We start from the raw sequence: 23,874 nt of genomic DNA, 5'->3' as shown, positions 1-23,874 counted from the left end.
ATGGTCAGAGGATGGGCTCTGAGCACCTGATGGAGCTGTGAGTGTCCCCATGCACTGCAGCAAATGGGACCTGATGGCCCTTAGGGGTCCCTTCCAATTCAAACCGTTCTGTGACTCTACGGTTCGAATTATTAATTACAGCCCTGCTTATGGTTTCAAGGCCAGATCCCATCTCCCACCCCAGTGAGCTCTGCGCCGTTGTTTCCACCACAGTGGCAAGGCCATAAAACCACGTTACTAAAAAAAAAAATAACAACTCACAAAGCACCCCTTTCTGGTGCTTCACGGAGATGACTTTTTAAAAATACATATAAACATATGATGTGAAAGCGTGTGCCCATGGGCAGGGGCTGCAGAGGGCAGCGGGGTGGGCACAGGGCAGTGACCCCAGGAGGAGGAGGAATGCACACGGGGATGGGGCCAAGCATCCCTGTGTGGGTTCCCATGTGATTTCACAGAGGTTAATTAAAATGACTATTTTGAAGACCTTTGCATACATGACTTTCTTTCCTGAACTGGAGGGCTGCAAATCCGGCATTCCTACTGTTCCAAAGAATGAGAAATATTGTTGGGGAATGATACATTAACGGCTGAAGTGCCGCATGCAGTTGTTTCACGAAGGCTGCTTTGTGCTGGCTGAATAACTCCATTGATTCCTCCACTTAAACACAATTTATATGAGAACTGTTTCTCAGAAGCGTTCTCCATGGCTGGACACATATGACACATCGGAGTATTTGGATACGGAGAACACAGGAGCTGGAGTTCTGCGTGCTGAAGTGCTCATCTCTCCCCAAATTTGGCTCTTCTTTCCTTTGTACTCTGCTTGAATTCCCCTTTTCCATATTTCTTTCATATCTCCATTTTCCTTCAGGGCAACTGCAAAGAGCTGGGCTGGGCTGGGGTTTATATGGCATATCAGGAGCCCAAGCTTAGCATGGTTGGGATATGCAAAAAGATTTGCTATTTCTGCAAACAAACAGCGGTAGTGTACAAGACAAAGGGGCTGAGATTTTTGGCAAAAAAAAAAATGCTATCAACAAAATACATCAGCAATCCAAGCCCACGGCCCCAGAGCACCCATGCCCCTACTGTGACACCCCACAGAGCAGGGCAAGTGCCACCCACCTCCATCCTCGGAGCGCTCCGGGGGTTGCTGGCGACAGCTTGGGCACATGGTTGGTGTCTGGGATTGCAGGTACATACACACATCTGGGAAGAGGACAGCCTGTCTGTGTGTGCCAGTTGTACACCTGCCACGCCAGCTGCCGAGTCGCTGCAGATTGCCCTGCATTACTGCCTATCGGGGAGACCTATTGCAGAGCCTGGGAACACCTCGGTGTGCCAGCAAAGGACATTGCTTCCCTGTATTTCTTTAGAAAGACCGTGCGTTATAATCCCTGTCCTCAGCATACCATGTAAAATGATCCCCGTTTATTTTGTACAATAGATACTGTGTCATTTAATTAATTTAGACTAAAGAGGAACGATCAGCACTCGCTAACAACGTTTCCTTCGGGACCGCAAATGAAAAACCCTCGTTCTGTGCAGCCCCCAGAGCGCGGAGCGCTGCAGGAGATAAGGTCTGAGATGGAGGGAAACGTGCTCCTGCTCCCTGTATTTCCCCCAACACTGTCGTGAACTTATAGTATGGACCTAAAGCAATGGTGGCAACGACACCCGCAGCCCCGTGTGCAGCAGGAGGATTGCCCACAGCTCATGGTCCTCAGCCCGCCCCGGTACTGCTTTGGTGGTTTTTTAAAACAAAGTATGATAGGGAAGTCTGGTGTTTAGAGATGGTTACGATGCACGGAGCAGCAGCGCGGCGACCGCCCGGAGCCGTAACGCCGCGTTTCAGCATTCCTGTCCCTGCAGAATCCATTTTTATATTATGGAAATTTCCGCAGACCTTAGGCCATGAGTATTGAGCGGCCCTCACCTCTCGCAGCTTCTCATTGACCTACAGTACAATACAGGCTTTTTTGAACATAAAAGCATCATTGACAACCCCTCTATTACTCCAAGAGCTTGTTTACCCATGCGACGGAGCGGGCTTTCAAACTTGCCGCTAATTAGAAGCACGCTGCTGAGGACAAGCCCCCGGCACGCATCGGCCCCGCTCCGGCTCCTTATGCCCAACACAGGTGACATCCCATCACCATCTCACGGGGCCCCAGGGCTGCCCCCGCTCCCTGCCCCACATCCCCCATCCCTTCCCAGCCCCGCGCCCAGCAGGCAGCAAGTCCGCAGTCACCGCGCCTCGAACCTCACCCTTGTTTTATCCCTGCAAATTTATAGCCCCGCGCGCTTACTGTAAGCACTATTTCCAGCACGCTCGAAGAGGACTGTTTTAATCATGGCTAGCAGAGCTTCTCCCCCCAAACAATTTCTCTTCTTGGGAGAGCTAATGCGAGCCGGGGGCACGGGTTAGCCTCCAGCCGCTGCTCGGTGAATTAGCTGCGGAAAAGTCTCTCACTGCAGCCTTCAGCAGACGGAGTATTTAAATATAACCACACGGCTTTCATTTGATATAATAAAAGATTCTCATCTGTATTACCGGGTTCGATAATAAGCGGTTTGCCTCTCAGATGTATTATAGTTCATTTCATATCTAGTGATACAGTAATAGCTCAAATTGTGCATTGAGGTCAAGGACAGACATTGATCTCCTTAAGCAAACACTGCTATTAATTAGAGGTGGGCTTGCACTGCAAACCCCAGAGCCCTGTGCCCGGGGCTCGCTGTGGGGTTTGGCTCAGATTGGGCTTTGGTAACCCCAAGGACAACCCCAGGGACAACCCCAAGGACAACGCTTCTGCCCCAGCACCTTCACTGCGGTACCCATCGCTCCTCTTCCCACATCCTTCTCTCCCTGCCTTTTTAAAGTTGCTCCATGGCCAATTCTTTCTGAGCAAGGAAGGTTTTGCAGAGTTTCACGAGCCATGTCCCATGCCTACGAATGTTTTATTACTCAGGCAGTACGGTCAAAGCACCCGCTTGTCTCCTGCCCAAGATTTCCAGTGCAACACAACTCCCTTCCATCCTCACCCCGAGTGCACACATGCACATTTACTCCCCAGCTTCCACCAGATCATCTTAATGAAAACTACTGAACCAGAAACCAGGGAGTTTATACAAGTATTGCGAAGCTGTCAGGAAAAGTCTTTCTACATTAGAGCAGTGATTTTATTAAAACCTTTCAACCAAAACCAAAGAGCTCCAACAGAAGGAGGGGGAAAAGTCACAGAGATGGTGGGAAGCCCCGCGGCATCCCGGGCTCTGCTCCTGATCTGTGCACAGCCAGGAGCAAAGGCTCTGAAGGTTTGGCCTCTCGCAGCGTCACTTGCTCTGGCACGCACACAAAGTCACTCAGGAATCCTCACTTTCACCCAGACCCACTGTTGGTGTGGGGCTGGGGCCATGTCCACCGCCCGTTTACTGCAGGGGGAGGAGGGAGGCGATGCGAGAGCGGCAGAGCCGGTGTTTAAAGGCTGAGCGTAGCCCCAAGTGAAAAACTCGACACAAACACAAAGAAGAGGCAGGATAAACAAAACCCGCTATTGAGAAGTTGTGGAGGTTATCCATCATTGTCAAGGCTCTCTTTGCAGCACGAGCCCTCATAGCAATTCAGAGTACCAGCAGCTATAGCTGTCCCTATATCTTAAGGATATCCTTTTCAGGAGACATCAATAACAACAAAAAGAGAAAAACTCTTCTTTAAGGGTCTCATCACGCTGAAAACTTGCTTGGATTTGTGACAGCGCTTTTACATAAAAATAAAAGAATTCAGAGCTTCCCCGTGATGTGGTACCAAAAATTACATTAGCAAATAGTTCAGCAAGAAGATCAGCATTTAATATGCCCTCCTCATATACTCATTTTTAACTATAAAATGAAACATCGAATAAAAAGCATTTTAAATAAAACCCATCTTCTGAGCTGTGCTTGGGGCATCTTCAGGCCGTGGCAGTGACCATGAGCATCACGCTGCATTTGTTGGTTGCACTGGGCTTCAAAGCAACGACTGAAGTAATTTGTCTGATGTAGGTAGGAAGATTGCAATGATACACGTTGGCATGGGGAAGATTAGGAACAAAGATACGCTGTAAAGCTTCACATCATACAACTGGAATGCGTATTATAATCTGTTGTAAGCTAAATGCTGTGAGTGCGCAGCAATTGAAGCTGGCACCAAGGGCCCTGGCACAACGCAGACCTTGTTCCAAGCCCCTCTAACTCATCCCAGCTCTCAGCTGACCCGGACACGGTGTGCAATCCGTAGCAGACGTACACCAATGGTAAGTGCTGAATGCAGCACGACTAGCACTACAAACCCTTTTGCTCGGCAAGATGCGGATTTTAAGCTGCAGTTTGGGCAGCGGGCACCACCAGAACACAGCACCCGCTCACCGCTAGCTGCCTTGCTACACAGAAGCAGCTTTGGAGCTTCTGGGCAGGGAGGGAGGCAGATGAAAGTGGTCCTGCTGGAGGTTGGTGCTGCGTTGCACCTGGGCAGCACAGCAGGAGCTGGGGCAGCCAACATTCCGTGCTCTGCCTGCTGCAATGCTCCCACAGCAGCACTAGGAAAACGGCATGGGAGTGTTACACACACAAGAAACAGGCAGGGTTCGGACCACTGGCAGCCCTTCCTGGGGTGTTTTGTAGCAACAGCAGCACAGCATCCAAGCACCTTACATCTTGCAGACGCAAGGCTGCCAGGACACGTCACGGCTCCTGTCCTGTGCCAGCCAGCGCTGCTGCTCCCAGACTGTGCTCTGCACAAGTTCCTGCAGTTTTAGACGCACAGATGGGCAAATGAAGGTGGTTTCCTCTGTCTGTGCCTCATACACTGCCATCCTGCTGGCTCCTGGAGCCCCACCAGGAGAAGCACGGGGGAAATTATCCACCGGGAGAGAGCACGAAGCACCTGCATCTGTGCAAGGAGAGAATGTAATAAATAACAAACGAGATCTGATTAGAGAACGTAATATTACTTTCAATGCAAAAATGAATTACGTCGCACGCAGTAATAAATCATAACTTTATAATTCACCTGAACCGCAACACCCGGCGCTCAGCCCGAGCCTCTGAGCTCTGTCCCCGGCAGACGGAGAACCCGAGCGCGGCCACCAAAGACCTTCATGGGGAAGAGGGCATCTGCCCACAGCACGCTGCAGGCCTCGCAGGGAACAGGGGTGGATTAAGAACTGTTGCTTATTTAAACTGCAGCACAAACGGCTGAAGGAGCCGTGAGGTCGGCGGTGGAACAGCTCCCTGCTCAGAGCCCCGCAGCCCCGGGCCCGGCTCTCGCTGCCTGTCTCCCACGGCTCCAGCCGGACACCCACCCGTCCCCGCAGGCCTGACTAGCACCTCCGGGCCACGCAGCGCTCCCTCCCCGCGCACGGCCGGAACGGCAACGGCCCCACCTGGCGGACGGGCCCGAGGGCTGGGAGCGGGGCTCCGCGGCCTCCCGAGGGAACCGGCTCCGCAGACCCCCAGGAGCAGCCCGGGCCCCTCAGGCCCCGCGGTGTTCCCTGAGGCAGAGCTGGCTGCGGGCTCGGCCCTTCCATGCCACGGGGCTGCGGCACCCCGGGCCCGTCCTACAGTAAAAAGAGGGCGGAGAACTGCAAACAAAAAGTTCTGGAATGTTCCTTCCCTGGGTGTTTGCACGCTCACGGCCCAGGCAGCGTGCTGCACCTCAGCACTCGTCTCCAAATGGATGCTCGTAGATGTGCTCAGACACCAGCGGCTCAATGCGTTTGCTCGGGGCCAGCAGAAATGGAAATAAAAAAATAATTAAATCCATTAACAACATGGTTCACTGGGCACGGTGGGGATGCACTGGGGTGGGACTCGGGGATCTGAGAGGTCTTTTCCAGCCTTCGTGAACTACTGTGCCACAACATCCACGCACAGCCCTGGGATGTAAAACACACCCAGCCCCACTGCCCAAGGAGGGCAGCCAGAGCCCCGAGCTGCAGAAGGGTCAGAAAGGTGAGAAGCGATGGCTGTGGTGCTCCAGGAAAGCTCGGGATGGTGACCCCAAGCAGAACGCTGCACTAACTGCTGCCCCAGAGTGTTCTTGGGAAGAGGCAAACAGACGCTGGAAAAACAGGGGAAGAAATACTTGCTTTATTTCTAAGCTTGGCACATTTGTACCTCAGCGAATTGGCTTAACTACAACTTGCAGTCCTCATTTTGAAATATGGGCATTTCTCCGCTGGAAATGCTGTCCTCTAATATTTCCTTCGTCTGAAAGCTGCAAGGGTCAATACATCAGCACTAAAGTCTGCTGAGTGCCTCGAAATAGGGCGATATCATTTCCAAAAGTAAGTGACCACTAGGCTGCCGTTAGTCTGACATTGCAGAGGAGGAGATGGCTTTTTGCAACTTTGATTTACTGGCAATTGTTGGAAAAGAAGCAAGCAAGAAATGAAAGCCCAATATTTCCATTACAGCTTACTTAATGAAAAAATATTGTAGGAAAGTCAGACATCATAAAATGCCCATCTTCTCTCTATATTTACAGGATCGTACAATAGCTTGAGCCAGGGCAGGAATCAATTTAGAACAGCGTTGTTCAATGGAAGCACAGAGCACGGCAGAACTGCAGGGCAGGGCAGCTCAGTACCAGCAGCAATGCAGCATGGCCGTGGCCACTTGCCCTAAAGAAACCATTTGGAATGCTGAGCAATTTCTCCTCAAGCGAGCCTGCATTATCAATTTTTGTCTGTTTATCTCTCCTGGATAAGGGGAACGCTTTGACCTCAGGCTCCGGCGTTACAGCCGATCCATCAGGCAACCATGGTGGATGCAAAGGGCTTGTTTGTGTATCTGGATGCGTTGTGGACCTGGAAGATCTGCTTCGGGCAGAGAACTGCTCAGGCTCCAGGCAGGAGCAGCAGGTCTGAGCCTGCAGCCCATCAGCAAGGCCAACAAAATCACATAATGCAGCTGGGATGGGAGGATGCTGCTGGGAAGGCAGAAGAGCCCCTGTGCCGGCGCCAGGCAGCGCTTCCTATGGCTCAGTCAATACTTTAATCTATTTTAATGATTATCAATACTGATGTTTAGTATAATCACCTTGTCTGATACAATTGCCAGAATCTAAAAGTCAACTAGATTTTAATGGTTCATCATTAGGAGTATTATTTAGTCGGATTAAACTGGTTTTAATTCCTCTGCAGCTATCATTTAAAGCCGTTCGGAGCACATTATGGCAGCCCCCCTCGTCACGATATGAATCAATGCCCTGGCTGCACACCGTATATTTGCAGCTGCATTTAGCAAGCAATGGCACAGATGGACACTGAAGTACTACAGCAATTAATATTCATGAGCTGTCCCTACCATCATTAAAGTATCTTTAAAAAGCACAACAGTGGGTGGATACACTGTGCTGCCCATGGGCACCCAGAGCCAGGAGCCCCAGTCACACTCCTTAACCATGGAACTGGGTTCTTTCACATGCAAAACATTAATTTCCCAGCTTTCTACCATTTGGAAACCAGGGAAAATACTGACATCACAGAGGTATTGCACAAGAAACCCTCAGAGACCATTTTTTGTTGCTTCCTTGGTGTGCTGCAGAGCTTGAAAAGAGCTTAAAGGCCAGTTAGTACGGAGGTAACACAACCACAGAGCAGCCAACTGCACCTCTATGCTTTCCATTACATGAACCACACTTGCTTCCTTTAGACTAATAATACTTTTTTTTGTCAGCCAGAATATAAATGTGAATTTGGAAAGAATGCAGGCCAACTTACCCCTTCACAGGATAGTTAAAAGGCACAGGATAATCATTAAGCACATTTATTTTTACTGAAACAAGTGAAACCCAACCTGCAATGGTCATGGGTAACTCTGCACTTGAAGAACCTCCTGTGGACTGGAGAACTCTATTAGGTTAAGTTATTGGATGGCTCTGTTTAAAAATAAAGCCCTCAAGACACGTTAGATGTTTCCTTTAGTTAATGAGATTTCCATGATAGCTAAAAAAATAAAATTAGGAAACAATGCCATTAATCCTGGATTACATGCAGCGTGGGGGGAAGAATTAGTAGTATAAAGCAAGAAGATTAAGACACTTTGCTTTTCAATAAATAGCTGTGGTGTAAGTGCACTACTTTCTTGCCTTACAGAGGTGGTGAGGATCTGCCCTTTGGTCTCTGCCTTGTGCTGGCACAGCTCTCACCTGCCCCTTGACATGGGGGAGTCTGGATCTGGAAAAAAGGGCTGAGCAAAAGGATGACAAAGGAAACCCTACATCTTCAGAAGCCACAGGGAGCAGTGGGATGTACCTGGGGGGTGATGACATGAGTGTTCATTACATGTCTAACTTACTGCTTCACAGAAGCTGGAGTTAGTTTACATTCCCATATCCAGCAGAAGGGATGGCACTATCCCCCACCCTTCCAAAAACATCCAACAGTGAATTTGTTGATGGGAAATAATTTTTTCCCCGAATACTCAGCTAACCTATATATGAAATACTATACATATATGAACTACCATAAATAAACAACTACTGCTTTGCATTTAGAAAGTTAAATTGTTTTCCATTGAAACTCTTAAATCTTATTAACTTCATATATCCCGTATTTGGCTGTTTTAATAAACAGCAGTATGAAATAGGGATAAAAAGGCAACCCAAAATAGGATTACACGGAGCAACAGAAGGGGAAATAATCTTTGAAGAAATAATCTAAGACGAAATTCTAACTGCATTAGAAAGTAACAAGTCATGGTTTCAATCACCAGCCAGCCGAGAGTTTGATAATCTCCCGCGCACAGCATATAAATCTGCAAGTGAGACAAATTGCATTTTAATTTATGTACTGAAAAGGTTAACTTCTAATACCCTCTGCTCGCTTAAGAAAGAGGCAAAAACATGTTCCCTCACAGCACACACCGAGGGATAAAGTAATCGATGTCACGTGGCCAGATCTCACATACAGCCCCAGCAAGGCCGTGCTGTGCAGGGCTGCAAAGCATTGCAGCAGTACAGGGTACTACTCACATGCATTACTCCTGGAACAGGAGTTAAAAATCAGTTTGCATTTCCATACTCAACAGCAGGGCTGACACTACCTTCCACTCCTCCAGAAACACCCCAGCCCTATCTTGTTCTTGTTTATCAGAACTGCACAAAGTTCTAGAAAGCCCAGAAACATAAGTGCTTCATTTCACAGAGATTTAGACAGGATCAACTGCACTCCATTTTTTTTATCATCTTAAAAATTATTTTTAATATCTCTTTTGATAGCATCCCTTCAAAGTTATCTGAAATCAAAGGGAATGAGTTTCACAATAAACCTAAAAATGTGCCGACTCATATTGACTTTTAGAAAACAGCCTTTTTGGTCATAAGCCTATTTTCTGAAGTGTGAATCATCACACACGTATTCAATGGAATATTAACTAGAATTTTATTCTCTAGGATCTTATTAAAGATTTCATTAAACAGAACACAGTACTGAAGAAATCCCTCACGCTCTGCAAGGCAACTGCAAGGTACAGTCTCCTTATGCTGTGGTGTTGTTTTTCCCTCTTTGGTGCTTACCCAAATCAGAAGCTTGTGAAGAAATGCAAGTCCTAGAAAACAATCATTTGCAGTATACGGCAACATGCATAATTATATTCCACGGAACACACAGGTATTGGTATATAAATGTTTTAATTAAACTTAACAAAATGCATAGTGGTACTCTGCAATGTACATGGGGATCCCAAGAGCTCACACTATGATTCTGCTTTTACATCAGCAACGGATCCTCTGCGCTGATGGTTCTTAATTAAAGGCCAATTTTCTTCCACACGATGTGACCAGACTGAGCAGTGTAGAACTCCATGTCGAGTTCAAGGCACAGGGGTGAGTTCATCCACTGCTTTTAAAACAGCCACATTACTGTTATTGAGATGTAGGTACCCTCAAAGCACCCACTGCTGTGATCCCCACCACAGGGAGAAACAGCTAGAAAGGGAAAGACACAAGGAAAAAAAAGCTCCTGCAACCTTACCCATTGCATTCACCAGGCGTGAGCAGGGCTGAGCACAGTGCTAGGCTGCTCCTCGCCCAGCAGCAGCGGCTCCACCTCCAGTGCCACCAGTGCATGCTGTCTCCCCTTGTGCTGACCATACAGAAGGAACTGCACAGTCACCTGTTGTTTTGGGGTAAGGAAGCAATGAACCAGCATACAGAGGCAGCACTCGCAGTACTCGCTTTCAATCAAAGATGAAATAAGCTGTGCAGAAGAAGAGCAGCCTTCCATTTAGTGCTGGCACGGACTCTGCATACCATAGTCAGCAGAGGAAAGCTTAGAACTTGTATCTAATTCATGTATTGTGGGGTATTATCCATGTATGTAATCCTAACTGTGGAAAGTTCTACATCGTGGAGCAACCACACCTCCCCGTACTCCTGCAGCAAGGAGGACAGGGTACCCCGCTTCTGGATGCTGGGAAGGAAGGGAAGTCAGCAAAACCTTAGCAGCAGATCAGCAGGGCCTGATCAGAAAACAAGATGCTCACTTCCCACAAAATTCTACCTCATTTGGGATTTACAGGCACTGACAGCCTGACAACACTAGGACTCAATATTTAATGCTGTTTTCAACACAAAATGGTGCAACTAGATGTAACTGTTTATTTCTATTGTAAAACAGACCACTGGAAATGCTACTAATCTACAAAGAATTAACAACCACGTACTTGTCCTTATTTCTTGATAGCTCCAGCTCTAAAACAACACTACTGGCTTTCAGCATACCTAACCTTTAGATCACTGGGTATGTGCACCTGGAAAGGACAAGAGAGGTCTTACTCCTTTTGGTAGATAGTTAAGTACCAAGGCTGACACAAAACACTTTGTTTCCTAATAGAGATACAATTTGTGAGATAAAGATAGAACACAAATCTACCCAGCTATGTCCTTCCATAAGTAACTGCGGGTTCTTTTAAGGAAAATTTTTTTTCTGGGAGGCCTGGAAGGAGGAGAAGTTCTCTGCATCGCAGGCAAAGCCCCAGTAACTGTCCTACTTTTTCCAGAGCTTTCCTGCATCCCACCTCTAAGGCCCCCCAGCTAAAGATTAGACAGGATTTCCTTCATAGACAGCAGATCAGCACTCTTTTTAAGTCTTTCTGTAGTATTATTTGGGGAATCATCTTCTTAAAGCTTAGCAAATTAGCTTTATAACATATATAGCTACTGCTTAAACTTCCTGCTTTTTAAGTAGGCCTCACTGTACTCGCAGCTCAGCATCTCCCCTAGTCTTAATAGCTGCACTGGTAGGAAAGGACATGGTGAACTGGGGATCACATTGCTGCAAACAGATGGTAGGCTGGGACAAGCCTGGGCTGAAACATTATCACTGTTAGCCACCAAGCTGGCAACAGCAACAGAGCTTTTAAGGAGGATGAGATACAAACACATTATGTGGAATTCACAAGAGTATTTCCAGAAATCAGGTTTTTCTCTTTTAGCATATGCACTCGTCTGCTCGTACTTTTAAAATAAACGCTGGATTAATAAGACAACACAATATGGAAAAAGAGTTGCTGCTCAAGTCTGTGACTTCCTGGGGGAAACTCTATGGGCTAAGCATGCAAACAGCACGAAGTGGAGGAGACAACCACATGGACTCCTCAGAGTGATGGTTACGATAGCCATTGGGCTACTGTGTCAAATCTGCTTTGCGAAACCTACAGACAATTTAAAGACAACTCAATCTAACAGCACTGAGACAAAACACAGGAGTGCAGAGAAGCATGTTTGGCTGGGAAAGCCTTGCTGACTTGTCAGGTCAGACTTACATTCTTCGCGCTGTGTAATTAAATTACAAAGCGTGATGTTTTGTAAAAGTATAGAATGGATTCCAAGTGGCTGCCCTGCAATTCACAAAAGGGGCAAGATAATAGTCTGTGTACAGCAGCTTGGCTCTCACTGAATATACTTTGGCTATTTAGTAACAACCTGGCTATACTTAACGAAAAGAACTAGGTGAGGAGGATTTGAACACAGTTCTCTGACAATAGGATGCTGTCAAACAAACAAACAAAAAAAGAAACACAAAAATCTTGGTAAAGGGCTTTACCTGAATCTAAATACAAAGTTGAGTTGTTTGGTCCTGGTGGAGGGTACAAAGGAGAAGGATGTAAGTGTGAAAGACGGTACTTACAGAAAAGGAAAAAAGTTTTCCAAAAACTTGCACTAAATTCAGTCTGCTAGACTTTACAGCAGCAGGCAGCACCAAGTTCCCAAGGGCAGAACTGGTGGAAAAACTCATTATTTTAGAACATGTAGAACTAAATCCCTGTGTACAAATGAATGATTAAGCAACCATGCACCTAAATAAAAGCTCTGATAAGGTCCACCACAGGCACTAAGGTAGGTCACCTGGTGTCTCTCACAGATAAGGTACCCATTAATAAGCACACATTTAAACCTTGGCCTTCGTGGCCTCTTGAGAAACTCCAACCAACTTCCACTGCAAAGCAGCAGTTGGAACGAAACAATTACTGGGAAAGAAAATCACGTCCAATTTATAATTCCAATGCCTAATGCTATGAAACTCCTTTTAAAATGAAAAAAAAAAAAAAAAAGAGGACAATTCATACTTGACAAACAATTGGACACTTCCATTATTCATTGAAAATAACTGGCTTATTGTGCAAGCAGACAAGTCTAACTTCAGATACCGAGGAAACAGGATGACCATGTTATCCTGTTAAACACGCCGAAACAAGTCCAGTGTAATCCTGTGCTAACTAACACCGGAGCTGCTGCTCCAGCTGCAATCAGGAATCCATTTGCTTCTAAAAATAGTCAATGCCAGCCACGTCAGATGGAAGCAGAAGAAAGAACACTGCAGCAGACACAGAGTAAGTGAACTCTTAATCCTTCCCTGGACCTTGAGAAATGAGGCCTTGTTTTCCACCTAATGAAACTCTGGACATTGTGAGGAATAAACCCTACTAGAATTGGACAATGTCAGGACCTACTTCTCAAAACAGAGACTGTTACACAAATGGTCAATTATGAAACACCTCTCTTGCAGAAATTACAACCTTTTCACTTAATCCCTCTGCTTTCCAAAAGCCAAGCGTCCCTGATCTTTCTTTTCTGGTCTAACACGACATAGCATTTCGTTAGAATTTTGATTTTCTTGTTTGGCAAGAGACAGTAACGAAGCTCTCTTTTTTAAAAAGCATTTACTTCCATACCTCAGGGGGTTCTCAAAGCTGGAGGTCTGCTCTTGTTTTCTCTTGATTACAAATACTTCATACATTTTGAACTAACACTATATACATGACCAGATTTCTATAAGCTCCCCAACCTGATTTGGAAGCATCTGCTTTCAATACAATTTGAACTGGAAAACTATTAGCAAGATTGGATTCAGCTTCCAATCAAGACAGAACTGAGAAATGAATGTCATGTGCACACTGGCACTGCAGTTCCGGGGCTGGGCCCAGACACAGGGGAGGTTTGTGGCCCATTTAAAAGTTTCTTTTCAGAGTCCATCACAGAAAGGCATCTCCAAATATGCACATAATGTACTGTAAGGGTTACCCAGATCAAATTCTACTTTTTTTTTTTTGTAAATAAATACTGGCAGTTTCACGTTTCCATCTGGGGGTAGGGAGGGAGAAAAAGAGTAACTACTTCATTTATGGAACAAAAGGCCTGAGCACTCAAGGCGGCCATGTGGGCTAGCAAGCAGCCCCAAATCCCTACAGTCTGTCTGGTCTCTGCAGGTAAAACTAAAAAGTAATCTCAAAACAGGCTGCTAACCACCATTCAGTCTCACAAGTATTGTGTTCCCACCACATGGAATGTTTTACTAACTGCCCACTCAAACCACCATGGCTGTCGATGCAAAAAAGCACAGATGGCTGTTCTGAATGACAGCACGACTTCAGAGTCCACCCAAAGGCGAGGGTCAGCTGTCCCGCCGTTAGGCTAATTGGAGTGGCTTATGAAATTACTTTAATCAGAAAGACAACATCAGTGCCTGGGAATCCTAACTTCATGAACCGTTCCAGGTAAATCTGGTGAAGATCTTCCTTGGAATATGGAATAGATTAACACAAAGTCCTTCAGCATGGCATGGTCTTGAAATTACTCTTCATTCTATCCCATTTCATACTTGGAGTTAATAGAGCTAAGTGCAAAGATGCTGAAAGATAGAACTTATCCTCTGCAATGCAGCTTTAATATATACATTTTATATGAACTTATTACTATCAAGAAAGATTAACAAGTCCAACCTGATAAACTCTAGCTCTAAAATGAAAAGGATACAAAAACATCTAGTAACAAAACTCCAAAGCTCCCGAGCAGCCACGGAAGATGGTGTAAAAAGTAGAGGGCTCGGAAAGATTCAGTAGTAGGCATCTTTAAGACAAGGCTGAGGCCATACGTACAGTTTCCCAGCATGGCTAATGCAAACAACAGGTAAGAGGTGCCTTCTGTTGACTTTCTCTGAAACTAAAGAAAAAACGTGTTAAGATGCATCGCAGTAAACATTTCTAGATAATTCTGGCACTTTGTACTATCACACCCTGAAAGATTTTTCAGTCATTCTTCTCCATCTTTTCCTGGGCTCTGAATCCTCTCAGCTTAGTATTTTCAGCATGTACCACTGAAAGCAACAGAAATTGTTACACCTCTTAGAAGCAGCTCTGCTTAACATAGTTTTTATGTAGGTGCAAAGCAGCAAGGATAATCTGCTTCCAAATGATATTTAGTTCTTAGGAAATCTGTTGCTCTATCAGTGTGCACAGTAGAGCCCTTTGAAAATGTTGTTGCATTCCAGCTGGAATGAAAAAGGTAAGGAAAGGGGGAACAGGAATAAGCTTGGAAATGAACTAAACATTTTCATAATCAGCTAAAAGATCCATATAAATTTGATGATGTAAAATCTTCAGGATTTTTTCTTCTATAGCCTTTTTTTTTTTTTAATACTGGCATATTAAAGTCAGTAATGACATCTTTGATGGAAAAAAAAAGGGCTAAAGCTTTAAACTACTTTTCCTATGATTTTAGTTTTTGATCCTGGAGTTGGTTACTTAAAGTAGAATCATTTAGAGAAAAAAAAGAGGGAGGTATCAGTTGCTCATGAAAACAATCACACAAAGCACGTTTCTGCTTATGGATCTGGTAAATGCAACTGTAAACCTTCCTCCTTCCTACTCAATCAATACACTTCTACTGATTAAAGACCATCATTTTCCTAAAATTCTCACCATCCTCTTTTGAAAGGGAGGAGAAAACCCTTCTTTAATGTTTTAGACAGTCACAAAAGCCAAGCAGGCTTTCACACTTTGAGGGCTCGCTGCAGGAAGAATCCAAAATCTCAAGCAACGGAGAGCATTTTGTAAAATATACAAGTATACTCAGCCAAAAACAGACTTACATTTTTATACAGCTGAGGAAATCTACTTCCCAAGTAAAATACACAAGATATATAGCCACAAACGAAGCCTGACATTTCAATCATATCAAGAGAGTTCTGAAAAATAAAGGTACATATATTTTGGCAAGAACGTTTTCAAGCATTTCAGAGACTTAAAACTGAGAGCCCACTGGCTGTTTTTTTGGACAGAACTTTCAAAGCAGCTCAGGGCTGCTCTTCAAATGACCAAAAAGGGCGAGAAAGTGTTTAATCTATCCCACAACAATGCACGGTGCTGCGTCATAGCTGTGACTGAGATCAAAATAGGCACCAGGCTTCAGGATATAACACTAATATCAATCCAGTTCTTCTGCTAAAAAAGCCTGGGCACAATAATTCAAGCCAAAGCTAAAAACTGGAGCTAGGGCCACTAAATTGTTAGTTTTCTCACTCTAGCTGTATTTTGAAAATAAGCTGCTTCCCTGCTGTGCAATGTTGCTGGATTACAATTATTTTACTGGCATTAGTATGACGGCCATCAAATTGCTAGAATAGCCTGTGAACTTTCCTGGTGATGTGACAGCAGCAGCAGCAGGCACAATTGTAATTTTCCACTTTTTATTGATTGCACTTTTCACTACATAGTCTCTACATGGATGTCTACAGTACCCAACACAGGCAGAAAGACAACACGTGTATGTGTCACTTCTCAAAGCAGCACATCCTAATAACCCAAGGGACAGAATAAGCCTGAAATACATGGAGCTGCTAAAAGAAGCTATTTTGCAGCTTATTTATTTTGGAATGTACGGTACATACTTAGAAACCCACATAGTGGCACATTCATGATTTCTAAAGCATTGTTAAAAAAGTCATCCAAATTTCTTTAAAGCTCAGAGCACACACTCTTTTCAAGACGCTTGTGAGTTTGTTAGTTTCATTTCTTGGAATGGAAGCAGGTAAATACTTACATTACTCCTTTCCATTACTGAACTCTGATCTTGGTTTCTTATTAACAGCTGGCAGGGTAAAACAATACACAGGGTTACACACATCAAGATCCAGGTTACACAGAAATTCTTCAGGCTTTTGCTGCCTAGAATGATAAACAAAGAAATGAGCTGAAAAATAACGCCTACGCTTAAGGTTACTTTTCATCTGCAACACAAATACGTAAATCTAAAGGTCCAACTTCAGTTAACTTTTCCTCACCAACTATGCAAGCCGAAGGAGCCCACCTCCTTCAGGGCTCTGTCCCCAGCCCTGCTCACCACGCTCTGTGTCTCACTGCACCACAGAAGGGAGCAGCACAGGAGCACTCCTTCAACAGGCATTGCTCCTACGGTCACTGTCACCAGCGGAACAAATGGCTGTGTGGCATCAGAAAGCCTGCCCTGAAGACCTGCAACCTACATTACAAAGACAGGAATTATTACTGTGGTTTCACAGCCTGCACTGGGATACTGACCAACTCATCAAATTGACCAACTTGACTACAGTAACAGCTCTAGAACTGGGTATTGAAAGCTCCCTTGTACTGCTTTATTCACAGATACCGTTCTTCCCTCTCCAGCTATGCAGAGATGAGCTGAAGCCGGCAGGGGCGGTTACAATGCACAAAATCCTGTGTATGTTTATAAGAGAAGGCAGTAGGAAGGAAATATCTTCAGCACTGACCTACCCTCAGGTTTATTATCAGTACCATATTGAACGAATCGGATTTATCCTATTTAGTGTGCTGGGCAGGCATCTGTTTTACTTCAGCTTTTTGTTACCTCCACTACACCACGGGTTTCCTTTCATTTTTTCAGATTGACGAGTTAGTGTTTTTGACTGCATGCAACGTGCACAGAGCTTTCTGCCTTCCATTTCAGTAGTTCGTTTGGTAGACTGAATATTACAACTACTGCCAGGAATTACAAAGCAACTCAAGCAATTTCATTCCTCTTGAATATTTTAAACCGTATGCATTGAAACAGAACACACGAAGCTGTCAAGGTATTTTATGAGATAAGCAAATGAAGTCCCATTTAAATCAACGTAGAAGAAACTAACTGAACTACACAAAGAAATAATGCTTAGTTTCAGTTTATATGTATGTTTAGGTAGCTGTAAGTAGATAGTAAAACCATGGAGAAAGTCATAATATGGAACCAGGTTCCAGCTTCATTTTTTGTCTATATAAACTGACTGTACTACACAGAAAATATTGATGGATATTATGTGGGTAAGAGGAACGGAGAAAGGCAGAGGAATAGAATTTTCACAAAAGACTGAGAAAATTGGAAGAAACAGGCCTAACAACTCCAGCTGGAATCTGTGTACTCTATTTTTAGATAGGTTTTATTGAAACACTACAGAAAATATCAAGGCAAAGAAGCTGTGTTACGGAGAACATTTTAATTGTTAAAAAATCTTACATTTCATCATCTTCTGATTCTTGAGCTTGTAGTAGACAAATTGTGAAATCAAAATTACATCCATGTTAACGTAAGAGATGGCAGTGACAGTCTGAAAGAGAAGATACGTTTGCTTGTTCAGTACATAAAAAGCTCAAAATATAATCTGAACTAAGTTGTGCTTCTTAATAATAACGTGTACAACAAATACAAAGCCACTGCCAAAAGAAGAAAAAAGCATTCAGAGGAACAAGTTAGCAGCAGATGAATGCAATGTAAAGCCTAAGCAATAGGGACGTGCTGACACAATCACAACAGCGCCGTTTTCCAGGATGCACTGCACAAATTCCTACCTGGGCAGACTGATCAATCTTTTCCTGCCCTGATGCTGGAGTCTGCTCTACCCAGTTTCCTAGCAGTCTGGAATCTCCCCATCTTAGTGCCTCCTGCCTCAAGAAGTCAGAACTGAGAGTCTCTCTTCCCCCTTTACAATGAGGGAGATGGAACAGAGCTGCACACGATGTTGTAAAACAGAAGACATCTCCATCCACTCTTGTGTCCACCTCCAGCTTAGGAAAACTTCCATAGGGGAGTGACATACATCTTTCTTTAAGAGTTGAAAACAAGGACAGCAGATAGGTGAGTTTCAGACACAAATGACCTATCACTGACAACTACTGTTTCCCCCAGAGAAGCCCTCCCTTCACTGAAAAAAACTGTATCTTTGAATTTGTAAGGGATTAAAGGCTTCTTTGAATGGGTATTTTTGTTAATAAACACTTCTCCTAAAAGTAAATAAAAAGGAATTTTTAAGAGTAGTTGCAGCATGATAGCTTAATCTATCAGAAGCTGAACAGCACAACTTTCTTCCAGCCCTACTTGCTCTGCAAGCTTACTTTGAAGGCAAGTTAACTGAGTTCCCCGTTTCATTCTTTATCGAATACATCCCAGTAAGTCTCATAATGCTAACTGCAAGAGTGAAACGGTTCCTGCAACACACAATGGTATCAAAGCAAACATCTGAGAAATTCTGACTTGTTTTATGGATAGTAGATCAGTGAACAGAATTTAGAACTATTTTCTTCCCCAGTACCTAGTTCCCTGTGTATTGCTATGTTATTCTAGAGTTTAAAGAGACAGTCTGAAAAGGATATATCAAAAAATAGAACTACTGACAGATTACCTGAATTGGCAGTTGATTTGCTAAATAGCAGCCTATAAGATTTGTGAGATCTCCAGCTATCCAACACAGCAGAAAGCCCAAAGACAGCGCTTGGTCCACCTTTCCATTCCGACAGGCAACGTAAATTTGACTGGCACAAATTCCAGAATTGGGAAACACCGTTAGCCAAAAATGTTTGACAAGTTTGAAAATACATTTTTTAAAATCTGAGTGAAGAAAGAATAAAACTGTAACTACAAGAGACCCATCACAGCAATATCCATTAACACTTCGAAGGAGAACTCACTATCGCTGCTGCTGACCATGTCTTATTCTAACACAACAGAAGGCTGAAATCACAACCTCATTACTGCTTGCATGTACTTTTCCTTCTGTGCGTGTCTCCTGCAGTGAAATATCACTGTCTGGACACCAAAACTATGCCTTCATCACTTCACATTCATCTGCTGTAAATATCAGCCTTTGAAATCCTGAAATAGGAAAAACATCTAACAGAAGGGCTAAGAATGAACAAAGCTTCTGTGAGAGTTGACAGCTACACTTAAGCCTCCAAATTGAAGAAATGTTCCCCAAATTCACAATGGGAACTATGAAGCAATCCCAAATTTGAATCCATTAGACACGTCTTGATGAATTACATACTCGCTAACGTGACAGTTTGAATGTAAAGCCTCCTTTCAACTCATATTTCAAAAGCTCAACAGCTTACTGAGAGTGTTTTTATTTTGCTTGATTTCCATCACCCTTTTGTTAGTTCAGTAAATTATATTCCTGTTATGGGGACAGACTTTGGAGTCAATCCCATTTTGTTTCAGGCACTTTCACATGCTAGCATCATTTCTACTTTTCTTTTGCCATCTCCTACCTACACATTGGAAATCTGAGTCCAGTGCCAGTCCACCCAACAGCAACTGATCTTGCACTACCAAAGCACTAACTCACGAGCTGTTCCTGACTTTGTCTTAGTCCAAGTTTCACTGGCAGGAGCCAGCTCAACAGTATTGGTGACATGGCGTGTGGTTTACATGCACAGTGAGCCAGTTTCTGCAGCAAGCATGCTGTGTGCACACATCTCAGGGTGGGGAAGATAAGAGAGAAGAGGTGATTTATTCTCATTTTCTCTAAGTGGCAGAGATTAGTGTCAAGTCAGTACAACAGAACAGTACATCAAGCTCATTTGTCAACCACCAAATATTGTTCTAAACATGAACAACATGCTTCTCTGGCATATTATATCTGTATTATGCAGATAGAGAAACATATCCAAGATAAACTTAAAAAAAGGCAGCTTGTGAAAAAGGCTTCAGGCAAGATTACTCATGTTTCAATCTGAGGACTGCCAAAGACTTTAAACTTACGGTAGTGCAGCAAACAGAAAACAGACAATGGAAATCAGTCCTATGACAACGCTCCAGTACTCCCACGCATTCTCGACACATTCTTCTAGAAGATGCCAAATCCATGGTGTTCCATTTATACACAGACTCCTATTCTCTATTGGGGAGATATTGAAAGCATATGTATACAGCTGGGAAGCCATCATTCCTGGACTGCGACTCAGTTTCAGAAGTTTATTTCTGCCTTCATTTTTACCCCATGCAAATCCGAAAATCCGTTTACCAATGCTGAATATCCGCTGTGAAAAACCTCTGCATGCAGACGGATGCTTGAGATCACAGTTATTTCCAATCTCATAAACGAACCTGCCAAATTCAACAAAATAAATATAGCCAGTGTGAATAAGATGTTAACCATAAGATGCTTGCTCTTATTTATTGCTTACAGAAAAGATGTCAGACTTCCAAGAAAGAAAAAATACTTTGTGGACCATCACATTCATTAATCCTTGACAAGTATTTGCAGCACTCTAGATTTATACCACTGCACCATTTTAGTGTGAGCCTGTGCTAGGCAGAGACCACCAGTTACACTCAGGGGCCAGAAAACTGCTACAGGGTAAAGTAAACCAAACAACTGATATGCATTTAAAATCAAAACTCTGATTTTCATGCTTAGCACTATTCCAGTGAAGTAACAATGCTTTCTTTAATGAACACTCTACTCACACTTACAAAACACAAACGTGGTGTTAATTTCTAGGTAATTCATTTGCAGCTAACGTTACGAAAAAGAAATCGCTTACTGCTCAGATTGCAGACAAGCTCTTATGTCTGCCTGAATCTAGGTAGCCCATCAGCCTCATTAGGGATCCAATACACTGTCAGGCAGTTGATGTTATTTAATACTTCAGAGGAAATAGGGCAAGCATGTGAATATTCACAAAGTAAATATAAGGTATTCCCAGCCCAAACCCACCTCCTCAAAAAAACCCAAACAACCACAAAACGAAAGGACTCACTTGGCCAGTCAGGGAGAAATTGGCTTTTTTTCTTCTCTTTTCAGATTTCAGGTACCTGCAGTGCTCAGTGCTGGAACAAGTTTTCTGCAGAAGCTGGCTGCCTCTCGAGAGAACTGTCATCATGGGACCTAAATCACACAGACAGTAAAAACAAACACGTTTTCATACACTGAGAATTCACCTGTTAGATACATTCAGCTCATGCTGGTGAAGTTACTAGACTTTGTAGCCGTCTTTGCAAATAACTTTTAAAGTTAAAAAATATCTGTGGGCAGCATTGCAGGTAAGCTTCCCATTCTGGCACCCTGCAGCTGAACAGGGTGTCACCATCCGCTAAGAAGGGAGAAGCACCAAAGCATAGATGCTGCTGGGCAGCCCTCACGCCATGAACTTTCAACCATCCGTAAGCACTGCGACACAAACCATAAATTTTATTAGGTTTCAGATACCACTGCACCCCAACTTCATCCCAAATGCCCATTTCACCATTTCAAGATACGCAAAATATATGAGACAAAAAAAACCAAACAAGGTTGAACATGGTATTTAAAACTATGCCTGAATATCTTCACTCTAGTTTGACTAGTGCATACAAAAACTCTGAGAACATGGACTGTGGGGTAAGGAGTCTAAACACTGCAATTCAAACTCAGTCACCTGAACTCCTGCTATACCCTGCTCCAAAACCCTGCAGCTATTATAGAAAACCAGTCTCAGAGGTGGTGGGAGCTGGGAGTCAGACAGGCCACCGACGTTTCCCAGATGAGCACTCCTTGTAACTGCATTTTTAGCCTTAACACCAACTGCTTTTTCTTCGGTTGCTGTTTTTAAAACCTCAGCACAACACTGCGTTACTCCCAGTAAGAGCCCTATCACTCAAACCAAGAATCCCACCCCTGGCTCGAACAACTGGATGCTGTCACCTCAACGCGCCTGCCACAAACCTGCACTCCTCCTGCCACTTCTGGGAAGGGAAAAGGCAACAGGGTCAGTACCATTGGCAGCTCCAGTTAGTTTCACATCTGGACTGGGTGTGCCAGACCAGGAGATACCCATCATCTGGCACCAACACACTGCATGTCTGCACACACAGTGCAAGAGTACCACGGTGTTTGAGCTGGACCAATATGGATGGTTCCCCGTCCCACAGACACTTGAATTTTTTGTCAACATTTAAAAAAATACCAACCACCTTTCACTTTACTTCTGTCGTGTGAAACGCTTTGCACCTGAAAACAGAATGAGATTGGTACGACGTTTCTTTCCTTTAAGTTGACGAGACAGGAAAACAATATAAAAAGGTGAGTTATGTTTCTATAATAATTCCAGGCCTTAACAAGCCCTTGCCTGCACCTTTGCTCCTAGACTGCTGCCCTAACATCAGTTAGCGCGACTTGGAAAAGCTGTGGCAGAGGCATTCTTTCCAGTGACACGTTAACCTGGAAGCCCGACATCACACCTTTCTGCAAAGCCTTAGAGTTGGCCTGGCTGGAAAGAAAGCCACGGTGGCTTTAGATATTTACTTATAAGGAATCAGGAGCGTGAGACTCCATTTTGGACACTTCTGTTTATTTTATTGCTCTGTTCCGGAGTAAAAGCAAGCAACCAAGTAAGGGTTGAGAATTGAAATCCCCTCCGTTGAGCACAGCCCCACAGTGCATTAGAGGCAGAACCGTCCCTGGAGCTATGGCACAGCGGCCGGGAACGGCCTGGAACCCAGAGCGATGCTCGTTCACTTGTGTGCTACTCACAGAATGGTTTGGGTTGGAAGGGACCTTTAGGATCATGGAGCTCCAACCCCCTGCCACAGGCAGGGACCCCTCCCTCTAGACCAGGTTGCTCACAGCCCCATCCAGCTTGGCTTCATAGTTCGATTACTTCTGGGGGAAAAGAAAAAGAACCAACACGGAGCCCAGGAGTGTTTCAGAGCTCCTCAACGCTCCCCAGCACGAACCCTCCCGCTGCTCCCGGCTGCTCTCTGCTCTCCGTTCTCCCACCGGTGACCGCCGCCCCCCGAGGGCTGAGGGCGGACGGACCGCACGCAGCGCAGGACCCACACAGCGCTTCCCACTCATCAAACAGGAAAAAAAAAAAAAAAAGAAAAAGAAAAAGAAAAGCGAAAAGCAGAGATCAAGAAGCGCTGTCCCAAAGAGGAGCCCAGCACACGGCCACAACCCAACGCACTCAGGGAAGCTCCGCTCCCGGGCAGCTCAACCCACGGGCCCGAGAGGGGCGGCGGGAGCAGCGGGGCCGCGCGGAGGGGCTGCCCCGTCATGGCGGCCCCCGCTCGGCGCCGGGGAGGGAAGCGAGCACGCGAGCGCGGCACACACCGACCTGCCCTGGGCTGCTGCTGCTGCTGCTGCTGCTGCTGCTGCTGCTGCTCCGCCGGCCCAAGCCCTGCGGGGAAGGAAGGATGGAGGCTCCCGCACCGGACCCCACGGCCCCCTCAGCCGCCCCGCGCCCCGGCAGCGCGGTGAGGCCCCATGCACCGCACGGAGCGGAGCCGCCCCGGCCGCCCCGCCCTCCGCCCGCAGCGGT

At 45.0% G+C, this 23,874-nt stretch overlaps 1 protein-coding gene across 14 annotated transcripts; it reads right to left on the bottom strand.

Moving 5' to 3' along the window:
* On the bottom strand, nt 2,350-23,874 carry PQLC2L (PQ loop repeat containing 2 like). 14 transcript variants are annotated; one of them, XM_021395993.1, is made up of 12 exons: nt 23,671-23,874; nt 21,337-21,464; nt 20,571-20,680; nt 20,336-20,471; nt 18,978-19,107; nt 18,148-18,401; nt 17,816-17,906; nt 16,367-16,491; nt 15,417-15,512; nt 14,303-14,488; nt 10,020-10,160; nt 9,658-9,887 (listed from the first exon to the last, which is right to left on the bottom strand). In XM_021395993.1, exons 4-11 carry the CDS (start codon nt 20,438-20,440, stop codon nt 10,029-10,031), a joined length of 1,119 nt encoding a protein of 372 aa, XP_021251668.1. In that variant the 5' UTR covers nt 20,441-20,471; nt 20,571-20,680; nt 21,337-21,464; nt 23,671-23,874; the 3' UTR covers nt 9,658-9,887; nt 10,020-10,028. The 14 variants fall into 14 exon arrangements, with proteins under 14 accessions (XP_021251669.1, XP_021251666.1, XP_021251668.1 ...); XM_021395995.1 differs by having other exon boundaries at nt 20,598-20,680; XM_021395994.1 differs by lacking the exon at nt 9,658-9,887 and adding an exon at nt 2,350-4,933 and having other exon boundaries at nt 20,336-20,680.

The sequence above is a fragment of the Numida meleagris genome, chromosome 4 (assembly GCF_002078875.1).
Source record: "Numida meleagris isolate 19003 breed g44 Domestic line chromosome 4, NumMel1.0, whole genome shotgun sequence".
Classification (NCBI taxonomy): domain Eukaryota; kingdom Metazoa; phylum Chordata; class Aves; order Galliformes; family Numididae; genus Numida; species Numida meleagris.
The sequence above is the reverse complement of the archived record's forward strand: the minus strand, read 5'-3'. Positions and strand labels throughout refer to the sequence as shown.

What these genes read in the sequence shown, in the direction of transcription:
- PQLC2L (XM_021395994.1), bottom strand. Translation starts at nt 20,440, where the DNA reads ATGGATTTGGCATCTTCTAGAAGAATGTGTCGAGAATGCGTGGGAGTA. An exon ending in GAATCAGAAGATGATGAAAT is followed by an intron (nt 16,492 to 17,815) that starts GTAAGATTTTTT and finishes TTATCATTCTAG; the next exon opens with GCAGCAAAAGCCTGAAGAAT. An exon ending in TTTTGTTACTAGATGTTTTT is followed by an intron (nt 10,161 to 14,302) that starts GTATCCTTTTCA and finishes CCAAAACAACAG; the next exon opens with GTGACTGTGCAGTTCCTTCT.